The sequence below is a fragment of the Labrus mixtus genome, chromosome 23, assembly GCF_963584025.1.
Source record: "Labrus mixtus chromosome 23, fLabMix1.1, whole genome shotgun sequence".
Taxonomy (NCBI): domain Eukaryota; kingdom Metazoa; phylum Chordata; class Actinopteri; order Labriformes; family Labridae; genus Labrus; species Labrus mixtus.
In genome coordinates, this window is record NC_083634.1 from 14,461,190 (window position 1) to 14,479,472 (window position 18,283).

At 40.5% G+C, this 18,283-nt stretch overlaps 2 protein-coding genes across 3 annotated transcripts; one reads left to right on the forward strand and one right to left on the reverse strand.

Annotated features, from left to right (window-relative positions):
• Positions 1-7,088: 7,088 nt before the first annotated feature.
• Positions 7,089-14,416, forward strand: badb (BCL2 associated agonist of cell death b). 2 transcript variants are annotated; one of them, XM_061032076.1, is made up of 4 exons: positions 7,089-7,218; positions 9,419-9,571; positions 10,345-10,565; positions 11,298-14,416. In XM_061032076.1, exons 1-4 carry the CDS (start codon positions 7,200-7,202, stop codon positions 11,433-11,435), a joined length of 531 nt encoding a protein of 176 aa, XP_060888059.1. In that variant the 5' UTR covers positions 7,089-7,199; the 3' UTR covers positions 11,436-14,416. The 2 variants fall into 2 exon arrangements, with proteins under 2 accessions (XP_060888059.1, XP_060888060.1); XM_061032077.1 differs by lacking the exon at positions 7,089-7,218 and adding an exon at positions 8,591-8,753.
• A 197-nt stretch (positions 14,417-14,613) lies between these two features.
• Positions 14,614-17,554, reverse strand: LOC132958986 (glyoxal reductase-like). The gene is made up of 5 exons (XM_061032073.1): positions 16,432-17,554; positions 16,059-16,204; positions 15,732-15,871; positions 15,464-15,622; positions 14,614-15,334 (listed from the first exon to the last, which is right to left on the reverse strand). Exons 1-5 carry the CDS (start codon positions 16,671-16,673, stop codon positions 15,155-15,157), a joined length of 867 nt encoding a protein of 288 aa, XP_060888056.1. The 5' UTR covers positions 16,674-17,554; the 3' UTR covers positions 14,614-15,154.
• Between the last annotated feature and the right edge of the window lie 729 nt (positions 17,555-18,283).

Consider the following 18,283-nt stretch of genomic DNA (forward strand, 5'->3'; position numbering starts at 1 on the left):
ACACACACACACACACACACACACACACACACACACACACACACACACACACACACACACACACACACACACACACACACACACACACACACACACACACACACACACACACACACACTGTGTTCATTCACACAGTTCAATATAACCTGTCCTGGGGTGTTGCAAGCAAAATGGTCCCAAAGTGCAATTCATCACTCCTGTCTCCTCTGTTTCTTCTCCTCTCAAGCAATACTGACCTTTCACCGCGAGTCATATAACAAAGACACACACACACACACACACACACACACACCTGCAAACATGTACAAAAACACATCTTGTTTCTTTGTTTGCACATCACAAATTAACGTCAAATTGTGGCGCTTTGGGCCTCATCATTTCGTTACACTGAGATGTATTCTTTCCAGCGGATGGAAATGTAGCCAGAACTGAACCGGCAGGGATGAAGTTGGATTGAAAAAGATAATGTGCTTTGACGGACAGGAGGGGATGAAAAATACATCGGGTTACTGGCAAGCACGTTCCAACTCCCTTTCCCTGTAATGATGGCCATCTATCACGGCCTTTTATTTTATTATTTTATGCAGATTCGTATTGTTATGCTAATGTTACGGTTACTTATCCCGTTTCTGTTCTGCTGACTGGGCCGAGTCGGAGCCAGCAGTCAGTGCGTGGAAGTTCTCATTAGGATGCGCGGAGTTTGTTAATGTAATTGTTCGTCTCCCTCAGCAGCATGTTACAGCGTTTTTTTTTTACAACTTTGCAAACAACAAAGTGTTTCCCAGCAAAAATGCAACAACAACAGAAACACAACTCTCGCGGTCTGAAAAAAAAAAACTTTAACGTCAACGCAGAAAGTTGAACTAAATCTTTGGATTTCAGTTTGTTCTTGTTTTCTCGTCAGGCTCTGACAGCTTGTTTCTATCAAACAACATCAATTAAACAGGGGCAATGACGCCATCAGCTAGCAAGCAGCATGAACTAGTTCAGTCAGAAACCCAGATATACAAGGGGGGAGGAAAAAGGGATAGAGGAGAGTAAAGACAGGGAGAATTGAATCTGTAAGAGAGAGCATGAGGGTGTGTGGAGGGAGGAGAGAGGAGAGAGGAGGGGGGGGGTGAACACAGAAGGGCACAGACTGACAAGAAGAGAGACAAGAGCAGAGACATGGAAGAAGAGAGACAATGAAAGAAGAAAAGGGGAAAGTCGAGGGAGAGGATTAGGCCAACGAGGAAGGCATATCGACTAATGCAGATACCGTGTACGCTCATCTGGGCTGAAAATGCAGCTCGTTTCGAAACCATGTTGTGCCTCTCCATCCAATTTCCTGCCTCTCGTCTCTGTCAAAACAACGCAAATATGATCTTTAAGGAGAATGGATTACCCTCTCCTGTGGGTGCCGGAAAAGGAAAAACAGAGGCACGGAGCGGAGAAGTGGCACCTGACCTAATAATTGTTACACAGAGAAAAAAAAAACTGCATTATTTGCTTTGATAGGCCTGTGACTGGCAGGTTGACAGATGACAGCATCCTGAGGGCACGGCATCTTAAAAAGGCTGAATATCAATTATGTAGCTTGGATTAAGGAATGCGAGGTTTTTTTTTGGAGGTACGCAATTTAGTCTGCAGGAATATTAACACAGAAAATAATTCAACCATGGTTCAGAATTGGGCGATAAGGGGCGGCAGGTAGCCTAGCGGTTATGTACCGAGGCTATAGCCCTCGTCGCAGCACTTCATCCCCCTCTCTCTCGCTCTCCCTCCAACATATCCTGTCTTCTCTCTATTAAAGGCCAAAATATCCCAAAAAATTTGAAATATTTTTTTTTTGTTTGAATGAAAGATCTTCATTGACATGTCTGAATTGGGAAATATCAATTAAAGTTTTTTGCACCACAGCTCATAGTTTGTGTTCTGTTGGGACCACTTAGTTCTCAGATGACTTAAAGTTAAGTAATCAGTCGACTCTCTTTTTCAGGTAACCTCTCCGGGCCTTGATTGCTGTGGTGTCTACAGTCCTAAGACTAAACTGACTTTTATTTTAACAACACATTGACACGCAGGCACGAGCTGCGTTGTAGACTTGGAAAATTGCTGCTGTATGCTAGCTTGTGGCTGAAAAGAAATCAACTTTCAACCCAGTTTAAAAAAAAAAAAAAAAAATCTTTGTATAAGCACCCCTCACAACGTCTTTGTTTACATTATTTTACACTCCTGATTGCACCGATGGATTTCATCTCCTTTTACTAAGGACAGTAATGATGCACAGGAGATGTTGAGAAGAGGGATAACATGATGCACTAATGAACCGAGGCTCGCAGTCAAGCCTGGGGCAGATGCAAGGACTCAGCCTCTGTATATAGGGCGCCCGTTCTACAAACCAGCATGTCCTCTTCATTTTCCTCAGCTCTGATCCCAGAGCGAGGACGGGGTCATTCCAAGCGCTGAGTGGCTGTGAAGGTGAACCCTTGTAGAACTAATTGAGAGAGAGAACCATTAGGTTTTTGAAGAATCAAAGGGCCATTAGATATACATACGATTAAGATAACAGCACATTAAAATGAGACCTCATAAACATGTGTAGCATTCATTTCTAATCTTTTGAAAGTTTTCCAAACAGCTCCTTTAGTCCATATCTGGAGCTAAACCTAATACATCACATACAAGTATGTATGCACCTGACTCATACAAGACTTAAGCATTACAGTTTAGTATAATGTAATTGCTGGAGATAATAGGAAATAGCTTTAATGTATTGCACTGTATTGTATCGTAGCGTGATAACTAATTGAAGCATGGAATTATGTTTTGCTGCAGGCAAAGCTTCTTTATGGTAAGCATAAACTGATTAGCCAACAAAAGCTAAATTAACTGCAGACAATTAAAGCAGCATTGTGATAATGGCTTTATTATGATGATGCACAATGCTTTCTTCAGTATCCATTATTCAGATGAAGTAAACAGTGAATGATTAAAAAACCTGATCTTGTGCAAATCCATATTTCCTGATGCGCTGAATTGATATGTGAGGAGTCGGAGAAAAGAGAACAAGTCCAGACCCTGATCATCGGAGTGAGCCAGTCAAAGGGCTGAAGTTATTTATGGTGGAAAAAGGCGACCGCTATACCTCTCATTACACAACATAGGCCTGATGACAAGTGGATCTCTTCAACTTAACATATGGAATACATATGTTTCAGGCCTCCACTTACCAGCTCTATGAGCACCCACACATCACTCCAGCCACATGAAAACCACCCAGCCATAATTGATAATGTTAGAGGGTAGAAAGGCTGAAGGACAGTGTGTGTGGTTTTCAAGTTAACAAGAGGACTGGCATCGGTGTAGGAGTGTGTGAGTGTGTGTGTGTGTCTGTCCGCCAAGTCAAGGTAGATGTTAAAAAGTCCTTGAATAATTTTGAAAAACACACTTTTTTTCTTGCTTACCATAAAAGGCCTCCGTCTATTCCAAGCTTTATAATGCTCACTTGGTCCATTTCTACAAATATATGCTTCAACATTGTGAAAACTTGGTGAAATTGATAGGCCTATAAGAAGAAAGATACCGCTTTAATTGTGTGCAAATATGACTCTGCAAGCGACTTCAGACGTTGGTTTGCAATCTGTTTGCATGTGGGTATGTGTAGTGTATTCAACTGTTGCCGTGATAAATGCTCTGTGGCTAAATGACTTGGAAAGGGTCATTTATTATGCGAGGTGAGATAGGTTTGTGTACGGTTCCAAAAGTAATGAGCTAACTTGAAGATCGAGGAAGGACAGAGACTACTTTTGGCTTCAAATCGATTAATTTATCCGTATGCAAACCTGAGACATAACTTGGGTTAGATGTCTTCATGCACCTGGTAAAGCTGCTACACGGTGACACCAACAACGACACAGCCTAACATTGCATCATTATCTGTTATAATTCATAACTACAGGGATGTTCACTGCTTCTTGCTCGGTTACTCTCTCTTTTCGCCTCTTATCTTCATCCGCCACCTTCCTCTTCCTCTTCGTCTCAGCCTTTGTATCAAACAGTACAGAGACGGGCTAACTGGCTGCTTTTTAAAACTGAAGGCTGCTGTGTTAGCGCTGTAAAGCTGTACACACTTCTCGAGGGATAACCTCAGCCTGCTACTAAAGTTACATACTGCAGTAAACAAGTGATTGGGCCACGCTCTGAGCTCTGTAGAGAGTTGTTAAACTATTAAATCGGCCTATGAAATTACTGTTTAGAGATGGAGACGTTACATATTGCTGCTTTAAAGCGTGGTAATTAACATATTACATCTCGTTTGTGTAGAACACATTAGTTGCAGTTGGGTCTAACAAGTCACATTCGGTTCGAAGAAACAAACAAGATATGTTGTGTTTATTTATAGACTGAGCTTTCAAGTTGAATTTACTTTTGGACAATCAATTAGTCTCCCTGCGTCCAGTTTAAATGCTAATCTCAGCTAACCACGGCTAACTGAAGCTTAGACATGAGATCAAATCTTCTCATGTAACTCTCGGGGGGAAAAAAAGGGGAAAAGCACCTCACACAAATGTGAAATATTCTCTCAGTGTTAGATTTCGTTTTATCACTTGTGATAGAATGAGAAGGATGTCTGCAGGAGTCCTAAATCAAATGTCTTGTTGAGCGAGGGCATTGAGAGAGAAACAAAAAAATCAGCACTCCTTTTTTTAGTCCTAAACAGTAGTTTAAGAAGAGCGGGGATGTGAGACAGGCAGCCTTCACAAGGGTGGAGTTGATCAAATTAGAACGCTGCCATATGTCAGCCTTGTGATCACAGAGTGACTTGGTTACACAGCGAGGGAGCGGTCCGTATATAATGAGCATGTTCTGACTGCAGTGAGGGCTCAAGATGAATAGCGAGCAGGAGGTGTGTGTTCACTCAGATGTAGGTTAAATTTGCCTTTTCATGTTCCTTACCCTCTGGAGACCTCTGCCATTCCTCTCTTTTCTGTCTCCCAGACGTTTCTTTTTTTTTTTCTATGACAGTCTTGTTAAAGTTTTACATTTACAGCCACCTTTTCTGCTCTACCTCAATTCTCTCTCTTCACTCTCAGACTCGTCTTGCATCTTTGTTGGCTTTGCTTTTGATCCTTCAGCTGTTGATTTTTCACCGTCCTACTTGTCTTTCTTCTCTCAATGTCTGGTACATGCAGACTGTAGTTTAGATGTTTCTCATCTTCTTCTTTTTTGGAATTGGAAGACCAACCTTTTCTTCTTCATGTCCACATCATGTATTTTTTTCCCCCTTCTGTTTAAGCTCTCCTACTTGTGGACAGGTGTTGAGAACTAGCATGCTTGCTAAAACACTTAAACAATGCATCTGGTTCGTCCAATGTGTCTGTGATGTCCATGCCAAATAAAGTCTATTATTATTACTTCAAATAATTCAAATCCTGCACTGCATCTCCTTCATAGACTGAAACGGGGGGTCTGCAGAGAGGGGGGAAATATTTCAAAGGACAGTGAGTGAGGTTGCAGCAGTTGCAGATAGGCACTGTACTGACATTAAATTGGAAGGAACATTTCAGGAGCCGCTTGGAAAGGTTGCTGCTTTTGCTCTCAAACATACACACAGACACACACACACACGCACACACACACACACCCTCACTGAGTGTTGGTTTGGAGACTGTGTGGGAGTGCATACGCCTCCATTTCCCAAAATAGCCGTCAGATGAGGGGCAGGGAGGCAGGGCGAGGTTGGTACGGAGCGATATAAATGGATGCTAATTGTATAGCGCCGTCAGAATACATTCAAATCCAGCAGACGTATACACAAACACACTCTTTGTCAGCGCGTTCATGTAAGTGTGCAAAACTATTCCTTGAGAAAACTATTGTGCATGCGTGGTACTTTATGGCTCTTAACTGCTACCAAGTTTGTGCACACATGGCATTTCTATGTCTTAGACACACACACACACACACACACAGATTAAGATGAATAAAAATTGTACGGTTCTCTAACGACACCAGAAAAGAGAACTCCCATGTATTATTTCTTTAATCCCTTTCAAAAATAGAGTTCAAAAGAAGCGCGTCTCAACAGTCATTTTCTTGAGCTGCTCCATCCCTAAACCAGTATGAAAAGCTGAGTGTGCAGACTTTGTGTGTTTGTCTTGGCTTAGAAAGCCCACTTCTTGTTTGGATGCACTGAATTAGGAGAAGCTGCATCTGAACACAACAAATCCTGTCACAGTTAGCTCCTCCTCCTAGTGACACTAATTTAGGAAAAATTAGTAAGGGTTTTGTTTCTAATCCCACTAGAAGCTCTTAATGCAAGGATGAGAGAGAAGAGAATGGAGGAGAGGAGGGGAGGGGAAAGACGTAGAGGCAGCTTTGGATATAAATGGTAGATAATAACATAGTTGACTCTCTCCTTTTGATGTGAAGAAAGTGCAAGAGGGAAAAGTAGAAAGGCAGTCAGGAGAGGGTAGACTGTGGCATACAGACACTATAAACAGAATTTTAATGTTGTGATTTGATACAAACAAAAAAAGGACTTTAGCAACATTTTGAAAATAAGAAGCAATCATTTTTCTATCGTCATAGATTTATTCATATTAAGGGTTTCGCAGTAATGTCATAATTAAACTTTTTTTTTTTTACATGTTTTTATATAAAAGTTACAAATAAATAGGCCTATATGTAAGTCATAGAGTTGATTTTCCATTCATTTCGCAGTAGACCAGTTAAGCTGTCAGGAGATGGAGCAGTGACTGAAGAGAAACAGAACTCAGCAAAAATCGGAGCAGATCAGTTTTTAGTCCTGCCTCTCCATCTGCTGCTCATGTTAAGTATTACAACAAACGGGTGGGTGGGATTTCTCTCCTCTCCTTATCTTCTAAGTCACAGTGAACAAGAAGAAGAGTGGGTAAAGAGAAGTTAAAGAAACTCAACAAAATGACTTCTATCAGTTTTCTTTTCTATATAAATCTGTTAGTAATTAATTTACCCGACAGTCATAGTCAGATCGAGTGAGTGAAAGCATTGTGTGTTTACAGTTGTAGACCTACTGTTTCTAGCCCTACCCTTTCCTTATCAGCTTTAACATCTGCCAAAAGCAATTCTCACTTAGCTGTTGTGTAACATGGGTTCACTGTGTCTGTCTGTTTTTTTTTTTTTGATTGATCTTTAACCCTTTCAGAAGGGAAAGAAGATAAGAGTCACTGAAATGAATGACACTAACAGCAAGTGGTAAGTAGCCCACGAGTCAGGTAGTTTAATTTCCATTGGTGCCATTTATTTATTTTTTTGTCAGCTGAGCTGCTTGACTACTGTCAAAGTCCATCTGCTTAAAAAACCATGTGATATGATCAAAAGCTGAGGTCAACTTACAACATATAATAACGCATACGAGATCTATTGTAGGCTACTCCTTGAGTATTTATATATTTTTTATTTTATTTACATATATATATTTCACTACTTTTAGCCTACATCTACTCTGCTAAATGAATAAAATATCACACATTTAATTTAACTTTTATTTGACAGCTAATACTTCTGTGGGTGAGGCTCAGATAGCCTATAGCCTACAAGTCCAAGTCAATTAACCATTTATTAACTCAATACTCAGTAACTCAGTGATATATCAGTAATACTATTCAGATAAGACCGTTTATAACAGACTAAAAACAATAAAGAGGACTTTCTTCAGTTCACCTTTAAGGTCACGTTTTAAGGTCATTTTAATTGTGCAACATTTGTCTTTAACATTATATTCGTTTTTTTCTTGAAGTAGCCTCTACTAGCCTATAACTTGTTCCTCTTAAGTTTGAACATTAAAGAAGATTTAAATAAATAGCCTTCAACATGCGAGACATCTGTCCATGGGCGGTTCTAGACAGGGGCCAACAGGGGCCAGTGCCCCTGTAACACTGAGCTTGGTCCCCCCCTGTGGCCACCCCTCCAAAAGGAAGACCCCCCCCCCCCCCCCCCCCCTAGTATTTGACTCAACAACCAGACTCACAATCTAGTATTAAATACTGTTACTGAAACAAATATAAATCATGGTATTTAATGATGTGTGCTATTATTTGGCATAATATTTATATATATTTTTTAAAATGATCATCTTTGTCTATTTTTCACCTGGGTTTAATGTTCCGCTCTGACAAAACAACTGGCCCCCTCAGTAAAAGTGGTCTAGAACAGGGGTGGGCCACATGCGGCCCCCATCAACCCTCAACGTGGCCCTCAGGTCAATTTTTTACACATCAATTAATTGGAAACATGAAGAAAAACATGAAATAGTGAAAACCAGAAATATGTCCATAATAATATTTGATCACTGGTACATGTTGAGTTAAATTTGAGACATAATTCACTGTAATCGTTTTTGTATTCTACAATTTGGCCCCTCTGGCAGTGAGAATTAAATGAATGTGGCCTTTGCTGTGACCAAAGTTGCCCATCCCTGGTCTAGAACCACCACTGTGCATCTTGTCCATTTTTTTAAATCTTGCTTCGCCACTACACTGTATATTACGGTAAGCCGGTGAGACAAACAAAAGCCCCGGCCCATTCCTAGCTCGCAACAGTGACGTCAGCGCGCAGCGGCGGAGCACTGACTCACGGCGATTGGGTGAGCGTGGAGCTGAACTGTGTTGTACAGTGAAAAAAAAAAGAGACAAGTCGCCGATAACAAAAAAAAAAACACTCGCTGCGGCCGCATGAGGCCAACTAAAGGAACACTCGCACTTTCCGGACTTACATTATAAAGATTTCGGGTAAGGAAAAACCTTTTTTTTATTTCCTTTTCTTACCAGCTTCGTTTGTTAATTCAGCCACTCAGCAGCTTCCGCCCTCTAGGAAGTTTCTTTTGTCCTCTTCAGTCAACAACAACAAACACAGACGAGTCGGTGTTTTGACCGGAGAAGAAGGTGTGTTGCCGGGTTGGAATGAAGTGTAACAACAAAGTGTTATCATTTCTGAGACTTGTTTTGTCAAAACAAGTCGGTTATCTGGCAGGTTACGGCACTGCGGATACCTTTGGACCGGCTTATAGCAGGGACAGCACAGAGAATAAGATATCCTGCTGGGTGTGTTAGGTAGGAGAAACATCAACCATACAATGGATGATGCCATTTTAAGAGTCTTGAATAATTAGCTTTACATGGTCATTCACCCCTCCCCCCCTTTATAACACATATGTAAAGATATGAAAGATGTTTTGGTCATTGTATTTCACGATATGAAGCCTGAAGTCTCTTTTCTAGTTCACCCAGACGAGGTCAAGTGCAGGTCAACTCTAACATAAAAGGCCTTAGTAAGCTTGGTAACACATCTAGGTTGTTTTGTGCTCTGTAATGGATTTATGTATTGATGTTGTCCTCATTATGTGGTTATATTGGGGTCTTAACTGTGTCTTGCTTTTAAATTGTGTCTGTCACAGATGTCACGATGGCTGCGAAATTCACTATTTCAGACAGTGAGTCCGGGTCAGAAGAGGAGGTAAAAGAGGAAGAGAACGACCGATCGTCAGGTGTGGAAGAGCCGCATGTTCCCCACCGACACAGCTTAACCCTACCAGAGCTCAGACTGACAGGTAGGAAACACCAACGACAGCAAAAACATTGATAAACAAAAAAGTTTAAAGTGGGTAAATTTGGCAAACCTTCAAATAAGGCCGGATGGGATTCTAGTTATTCGGCTTCTCTTATTAGTTTTCTTCCTGTTGATCAAAATGTCAGCACAGATTTTTTTAAATGACGAATCGCTTTAATTTGCGCTCGAGTTCTTAACTGTGTATGTGTATTCATGGTTTGAAAGGAAGTCATCAAATGCACTATGTAGCCTATTATAACAATCTGCTCAAATTCAAGCTTCGGCTCATTTTCTCTTTATTGATGATTGTTGTAATTTTGGTAATGAAGTAATATACATCTCTGCAAGAGCTCCTGCCATGCAGATTATTCTGGCACAAACAGATAAAAAAAGAAAAGAGTTGGTGTAGTGAATCAAACCTCTCATTCACTTCAGCATTACTGCCTGTGCCTCCTAATTCCTGTCCTGTTATTTCTTGGCTGTTTTCAGTCATGTCTCCTTCTGTATAAATGATTATGAAGGTGTTTACTCTGTTATGTACGATAGGATAATATGAGATAGCATTCTTAGTTGAAAGGGAGTCAAGCCATTTGCATTTAGAAAAACCTTCTCTCTATTCAAAGCAGTAAAGACTCATGTTATTTGTGTTTTATCTGTATTGTTTTACATGATTAATGCAGTGTACCTAACTAGTAAGTCCTCCTGTCTTCTGTTGATCTAACCCTCCTCTTGTAAAGCAACACAAACCTCATCTTTGCTTCTCCCCGTGTGTAGGGACTGGTCGGATCAGATTGAACTCAGAGTCCCACGCTTACACCGTCTCCAGAGACGAAGAGCTCCAGGCCAGGGGGGAAGAAGAGGCTGGCACCCCCACGGAAGGAGCTCCATTCAGGGGACGATCAAAATCGGCCCCGCCCGCCTTGTGGGCAGCTAAAAAATACGGCCGGCAGCTCCGGAGGATGAGCGACGAGTTTGACATCCTGCTTGACAAAGGGGTGAGAATGAAGGGTCAGGGGGATGGAAGGACAATTGCAGGGCGGATAGCAGAACAGGGGAAGCGGTGACAAGATATGTCATGATAGGGGGAAATATGGGACAATTGACCATATTCACAATGCAGCCATTGCCCTCTGATGTTGTGGCTAGGGAAGAAATCCTAAACACTGTTGTGTTAGGGATAGTGTCATTAAGACCCCAACACCAAGCGGAGGGGTTTTGTCTCACCCTGAATGGCTTCCTGCAGACATTTTATTTTCCACTTTTCTTTTATGTTCACTCATCTTTTGACACCGGCATATCCCATACCATCTTTATTTTATTTTTGTTTTCTCTGTCATAATCAATAATATCCCTAGCAACCATCTACTTTTCTTAGTAAAGACTTGTTCTGGAGGGATCGCAGACTGTTGCTATGCGTAATTGGCCAATGAGAATCAAGCAGTACTGTGCTCCATGTTTCAAAGTCATATACATTTTAGAGACTCTGTTAAAACGTAATTTCATGGCCACCTGTTTGATAAGTTAACCTTTCCATCCTGAGTGCGACCTCAGAGGTAATTGCCGCCAGTTCAATATGGGGAACGGTACAATTTGGAGCTTGAAGCTGGTGGTTGTAAGTGTGTATTTGGCAAAGCAAAAGATCTGGTTATCTTTGGCACTAAATCTGACTTTTCTGAGTGTAACTTTAAAGTGTATTTTAAACTTGACACTGTTATTATTTCATGCAGGAGATGAAAAAAGTAAGAAGCCCTGGGCCAGCCAAACAGATGCACCACTCCAAGAGTTGGTGGAGCTACCTCTTCAGCCACCAGGAGACAGAGGGAGAGAACAACCACCATGAAAACCACACCCACCGCAATGAGTAAGCACTGAGAGACAAGCCTGACTGATACGAGGTCCGAAGTGATGGAGGAGTCGACGAAACTGAGCAGGAAGCAACTGGGAAGCCAAAAGATCAATTGAAAGGTTGCTTTGATCAAAAAAAAAAAAAAAAGAGAAAGAGAGAGAGATCCAAACAAAAAGGTATGACTACATGCAGGATCCTAGTCATGTCATTTTATACGTCATTGATAACTACATTTGAATAGATTTTGTATTGGTGTTGGTTGTGATGTAAATGGTGTTGGTTGGGCAGCCTACTGTGAAAGGGTGATAGCCAGTCAAGCATGAGTATCGACTGTAAGCTATCGTGACCCCCCCCCCCCCCCTCCCACAGACCGGATGAAGCGGTGGACCAAGAGAGAGAGGAGATGTTGTCCTCGAAACACAAAGAAAGACTGTTCATGTGAAGATTTTATAGGTGACCACTTTACAGATGCTTACTACTTTAGCTGTCTCGCTCATCCAAAATATGCAACATACTGTAGATGGCGAGATAAATGCTCTGAAATCCAGAATCCTGAGGCCACCTTGTGTGCCGTTAGAATTTCCTTCCATGCTTTTTTTTTTAAAAGAGTTAATGTCGATGTTTTATTAATGCTTGTTCCTCCGAGTTTTGACGAACACAAGCGAATGGAGACAGCTGTATTAGTGTGCCAAAACAATCTGCAGGCAACAGAGGAAGTTTTTTAAAAAGGAAGGATTTCTTTGAAGTATCCTTTTTTTTTTTTTTCCTTTTTTTTTTTTAACAGCTTCCTCCTCTGCTAGCTGCGAGACAATACCATTTTTCAACATCAGTACTTGACTATCACAAACTGCTTTATACCTGAAATAATCAAAAGAAGAACAATCTTGTACAAGGACAATCTCTGATGCAGAAAAAATATCTTTTGTAAAACTTCAGGGTTAGATTCTATCTAAAGAAAATGAAATGAAACATACGTATAAGAGCACAAACCAATATGAATATATCTTTTTAAATCCTTGGATGAGCAAAAAAAAAAAAAAAAAAAAAAGCAGACTTTGAAATTTTTACGTGTAAATATTTTGTTAATATTTTATCAAATGGGCGGGTGGGAGGTTACAAGATACGTGGCAAGAATTTAAGTTTACGAGTTCCTATATTACAGTGCTTTTTACTGCGTTTGGCAAACCTAGCAATAGGCAGTGTACAATCCATGGCTGTTGTGATAAATGTTACATGCATATTTAAAGATGTGAGTTAGGATGACTTCACTGCTGAACAAAGGAGCCAACACGTTTACTCTGCACCCTGTGCTTACAGAAAATTGAACCCTCGGAGAGTCGGCTCCAAAATAAACACAACAAAAGAAGGGTTCTAAAGAAGTTCTGATGCCAGACGTGAAATGCATGCAATACGGCAAATGATCTGGTATCTGTGAGAACTTGCATCAACTTGATACCCTCATTCATTACCTCCAAGATGTGTGCCGCCTGCGTTAGCTCAGTTGGTTTGTTGGGTTAGGAATCCTTTTAGATTATCCAACAACAGAAATCATAATTCTCATATAGGCTTAGTAGCATACAGCTGTTAAAAATCAAGTAAAACATGTTTTTTTTTACTGCACTGATATCAGAGTGGGACTGGGTGTTATTGTATTGGGGCAACATCTCTATATTTTCAACTCTTTTTTTTTTCTGTTAAGGAAAATCTGTTTCCAGCCAAGCTGGTTTCTTAATGCATTTATTACATTCAGACTTTTCAGGATAGCTTGGCACATAATAAACTCAAAATGACCTGTCGGGAATATAACTATTCTTATGATTGATTTTAAGGTCAGCACTGCTGCACATCTTGGGAAATCCATTAGGCTATTTGTGACTTTTGTTATTGATATGTGATTATTGAAAAATGGTAAAAGGTTTGTTCTATATGTGTCTTACTCTCGTCCTCCTGACTGGTAGGGTTGACTTGTGATTTGTTTGGGTGTGCAGGCTAAGAGGCTGCATTTTCCATTATCTTTAAAGTGAAACATTGGGCTCCTTTTTTAAAAGCCTTTTTCGTAAACTTGGTATAGAAAATTAGTAATTCTGAGATTTTGTTGACAATCTGAGTGGGACCGTCTTTGTAAGAATCGCCTTAGTCTACCATGTGTACGGTGACTGTGTAACTTTGTTTGAAACAATTTTATAACTCTGAAGTACTTAGTACAAAGCTCCCAAAAGCTCCCATGCTGATCCATTAAAATTGCCACATTTCAAAATAAGACAGAACTCAACCATTATTACATTTTGAATTTTCACATGCTAGTAGAGATATCAGGACTTTTTTTTTGTTTAAGTATAGATGCTGTCACAACCAGAAGAGAGAAAATAGTGAAAAAGTCCTTCCTAGCAGAACTGTACCTGTACTATGACACAAGATCGAATCTGTTAGCAGAGAATATGAACAAGGTGTTGAGCGCTTGAGGCTAGATATGAATGCTTTTACTCTCTTGGGTAATACAAATACTTCTAAACTGCCTTGAACATGCTGTAACCTGTGATGTGGCACCATGTAGCAAGCCTTGCCTGTTTGCCCAACTCCCGCCTTAAACACAACAGCTCAGTCACATGTCAACATAAAAAGCACATAACACTGGATGTGTTTGCTGTCACATAAGAGGAAAACTACATACTGGCTAATGCCGTTTTTTTTTTTTTGTCCACACTAGCCATCTTACAAAAAGTCGCTTTATGAGTCTGGTCTCAGACATTTGTGGCAGTAAACACCCCTCATATGTTAAAGCTGCCTGGGCACCTGGATATCTGCAACCATCCTTGATATTACTTGAATCTTGAGATGTGTGCGTGCGTGTGTGTGGAGAAAATTGAGTTTTAATAGTTGCTTCTTTTTTTTGTTGGATTCTTTTCTTTTTCAATGACTTTTGTAAATGAATTTTCTCTATGGCTGTGAAACTTCTGGTTTATAATGTCCTGAATAAATAATTTTAAGAGTGGTTTTAAAGTAAGCCTCGTGTGTAATTCTTAAAATTGTTTCCAGTTCTTCATATCAGAGGATTCTTTTCATTGAAAGACCAAATCAGATGGGAAGGCTTGAACACAAAACACTTCAGTGCTTGTTAAGAAGGTGATTGATGAAGAGTATGAGGCAACAACAAAGAAGTCATAAGAATTTAAATCAATTCAGACTGATTAGAAGGCTTTCAGTGTTTCAGGTTTTTATGTAAAATATGACTTAAGAATAGAAGAGATTTGAGGGAGCCAATGGCCTAGCGGTTTTGTCATTCGGCCCATGTACAGAGGCTACAGTCCTCATCGCAGCTGCAGTGGGTTTAAATCCGACCTAAGCTCTTTGCTGCATTTCATCCCCCACTGTCTCCTCAAAACATTTCCTGTCTCTCTTCAGCTGTCCTGTCTAGTAAAGGAAAAAAGGCCTGAAAAATATCTTTAAAAAAAAATAGAATAGATCTCTATTGTCATTTTCTATAACACTCAGACACCTGGTGCTGCATCTGTCTTTTCAGTTGATTCAATCCCTGATTCTTTGCCAGGTGCGTTTGTCAATTAAAATCCTGGTAATGCCAAGTAGCTTGATCAACTGAGCTATTAATGTCTTCATTTTTCATTTTTCAACTCTTAGTAATGTTGGTTTCTCAATACGGCTCTACTGCCAGTCAGATCTGAAGAACAGCCACCTCCAGGGTTAACTGTGGAGAATAACAATTGTTCCAATAGGGGTCCGTCAAACCACTTGTGATGCATCCCAGCAGTACTTGTGCCCACAGTCCAAAGCCGAAAGTCCGTCCATGTCTGAGTCACTCAGTGTGAAGTCAAAAATCCTGGCATTATCCTTAACTCTGTCCGGATTGGACGACTTGGGGAGCACTGGGACGCCCTGCTGCACCGCCCAGCGCATAAGGACCTGAAGGAGAACAATCACATTTAAATGATTTCCAATTGTTTGTGCTGAAATATCATTAGATGTTTAATTAGAAGTTGAGGCTGGTGGGGGGAAAAAAAACATCTCAAAATATATTTGTGTTGAGGTTACCTGTGCAGGTGTACGCCCACAGTTCTTTGCTATCTCCATGACTACATGGTGAGCAGTCAGCTCTCCTTTCCCCAAGGAGGAGTAGGCTTGGAAACACACTCCGTACTCCTCACACACACTCCTCAGCTCTCTCTGGCACAGCTGAGGGTGAAACTCTACCTGAAGAATAAAGAAAAGAAAACTTGCTGCATTTGCTCCGACAAAAAGTGTTGGAGTACATTTTTTTTGTATTTATAGATTATCTGTTTTGTGTTGTCATTTCTTCTACCTGTAGCACAGCAGGGTGCGTTCTGCAGCTCTGTATCAGTTCTTTCATGTGTGCTGGTGTGTAGTTGGACACTCCGATGGCCTTCAGCTTCCCCTGGGCGTGCAGCTCCTCCAGCGTGGCCCAACTCTGAGCTCTGTTACCTGACATCAAATATTAATTAGGACTTCATCTCTACCGTTACTCAAGTGCAACTCCGTAATTGAGGAGGACAGTGAGAGGACAGCTTGAATCATGTTTCTTTCTAACTGGATTATTTACTTAAAAACAAAGAGTTGCTTCATTTAGATTATTGTCAGTTTAAACGTACACACTGCCCATGAATGTCACCTGGGTTGCGTTGGTCGGTCACATCCATTCCCTGTGTGCCAGGCCAGTGGATCAGGTAGAGGTCAATGTAACCCAAATCCAGCTGAGAGAGGCTGTGAAGGGCGCCTTGCATGGCTCTCTCACCCTGATCCTTGGGGCCCAGCTTACTGCGGGGAGAAAAAGAGAAGAGAGGGTTGTAAATAATTGTACAGTATGCCTTTGAGAGTCAAACGTGTAAAGTATTGAATTTAACATGACCAAATTCATCTAACGTGTTTATTTTCTAGATCTATTAAAAAAAGACATTTGTGTTAATAATCCCACTGGAGCAAAAAAATATGTCTCGTATAAATATACCCCAAAAAAGTCAATTCTATAAGCTTGTATTCTCCACCTGGTGATGAAGACGTCCTCTCTGGTTAAGCCATGCTTAGGCAGGAGCTCCTTGAGCGCTCGGCCCAATTCAGCTTCATTCCTGTAGACGGCCGCGCTGTCGAAGGATCGATAACCAGCGACCAGTGCTGCATCCACAGCCCGGTAGACATCTTCAGGACCTACCAACTTGTAGGTCCCCAGACCCAGGAGGGGCATCTGAACCCCCGTGTTCAGGAGGACAGAGGGTATAGTGGAGGACATCTGATTGGCTTCACTTTTCTTTTTGTGGCCTGTTTGGACTATTTTTTTCTTTCCCACATTGATAAAGGAAGGGATAGAGTTGAATGAGAAAATAAATAGGATTTTCTTGAGAAGTATTAGTTTAGTTGTATTGGGACTGCAATGGGCGACTGAGGGGAGTTTTCTTTTTTCTCAATTAGACAGACATTTAGTTTCTTATGATACACTTTGAAACCACAGACTGTATAAATCATTTACAGTCTATGGTTGAGGAACGTCACCAATGCAACTAGTACACTGCAGAAGTGTAAGAAAGTTGACAATTACTAGCAGACATTGTCACAATTAACCAACAATCTGGCCATTTCAGAACACTTTTCAAAAGCTGTATAATATTGCATAGATATTGTATAGAAATGCTGCTGTGCAAAACTATAGACTGCAAATATAAACGAGAGCATCCGATGGTGACTAATGACGTATTTTTCATGAAATTAGTTGTTGCAAAGTAGAGAATTGCATGAAAAGCTATTGCATTAAAATGCCACTGCTTATGACGTAAAAACAAAAATACTTGTCTCACCTTTTGGGTCCTTTCAGCTTAGTATTTTTTTAATTATAAGTGTCTAGGAAGGCAACGACCTGTCATTTAATTACATATAAAGTGTAAATAATAAAACGTATCGCGTTAAAAAAAGGCAAATAAAACCCTGAGCTTTAACTCCAGTATGTGATTTCCGTTGACAACTGCTGCTGGCGTCTCCATGTGGTCAGCTGACAGTCACGTGACAGCTTTAGCGGATTCCTGCATCGCCATGGTGACAACTTTCTGACGCCGCTGATTGGAAGATGATCGAGCTAATCAAAGAAGGCAAAGCAACCGGAAGGCGGGAATTCATCCAGTGAAGTTTGTTTGGCGCCCTCTTGATGTAGTGTTCGGTATTTTCTGTGGGATTAAACAAAATACCATGGGAAACGGAAAAATAAACCAGAACATGTTTTGATATTTCTCACTTTAAAAAACAAATAAAATGTACAGCTTTTAAGGTATAAATTCCTGCTTATTTCTCATAAATAAATAATTTTAAAAGTTGGTTTCTTTCATTTACATTTTGCATTGCAATTTTCTGATGATCCATTGTCAATTCAAGATAGGACCCAATTAACCAAACATTATTTTGTTAAAGAATAATTAAAGATTATGGTGTTTTAAATGATGGCACATTATCAGGTTTGTTAACAACAACATGCAAGTGTTGGACATCAGGCAGCTGGTTCTCATTGTTAAATGGGGCTTAAACATTTTGTAAATCAATATGTGTTAGGTGGGGGTTATTTCTGTAGTAGATGGACAATTATGAAATCGTGAAACAGACTGTGGATCATCTTAGATTCATTCAGCCATGGTCAGACAACACAGAAACACAACACACATGGCTGACAAAGTGCAGACCATCGCTGACCCATGTTGACCAAGATCTCATAATCATTGACAATCATTGGCAAAGTGGCCAAGTTTTCAGCACACAGTGTGGCTTATATTCTGCTAGAAGGTACAGCCCTCAAATTCCTTTCCATTTGGGTACATCACTATAAAACAATAAAGATGACATGACACTGATTTGTATACA

Coding starts and splice junctions, on each gene's coding strand:
- badb (XM_061032076.1), top strand. Junction 9,572..10,344: donor ACCAGAGCTCAGACTGACAG/GTAGGAAACACC, acceptor CCCCGTGTGTAG/GGACTGGTCGGATCAGATTG. Junction 10,566..11,297: donor ACATCCTGCTTGACAAAGGG/GTGAGAATGAAG, acceptor TATTTCATGCAG/GAGATGAAAAAAGTAAGAAG.
- LOC132958986 (XM_061032073.1), bottom strand. CDS start 16,673: ATGTCCTCCACTATACCCTCTGTCCTCCTGAACACGGGGGTTCAGATG. Junction 16,205..16,431: donor GAGGACGTCTTCATCACCAG/GTGGAGAATACA, acceptor TTCTCCCCGCAG/TAAGCTGGGCCCCAAGGATC. Junction 15,872..16,058: donor GACCGACCAACGCAACCCAG/GTGACATTCATG, acceptor ATTTGATGTCAG/GTAACAGAGCTCAGAGTTGG.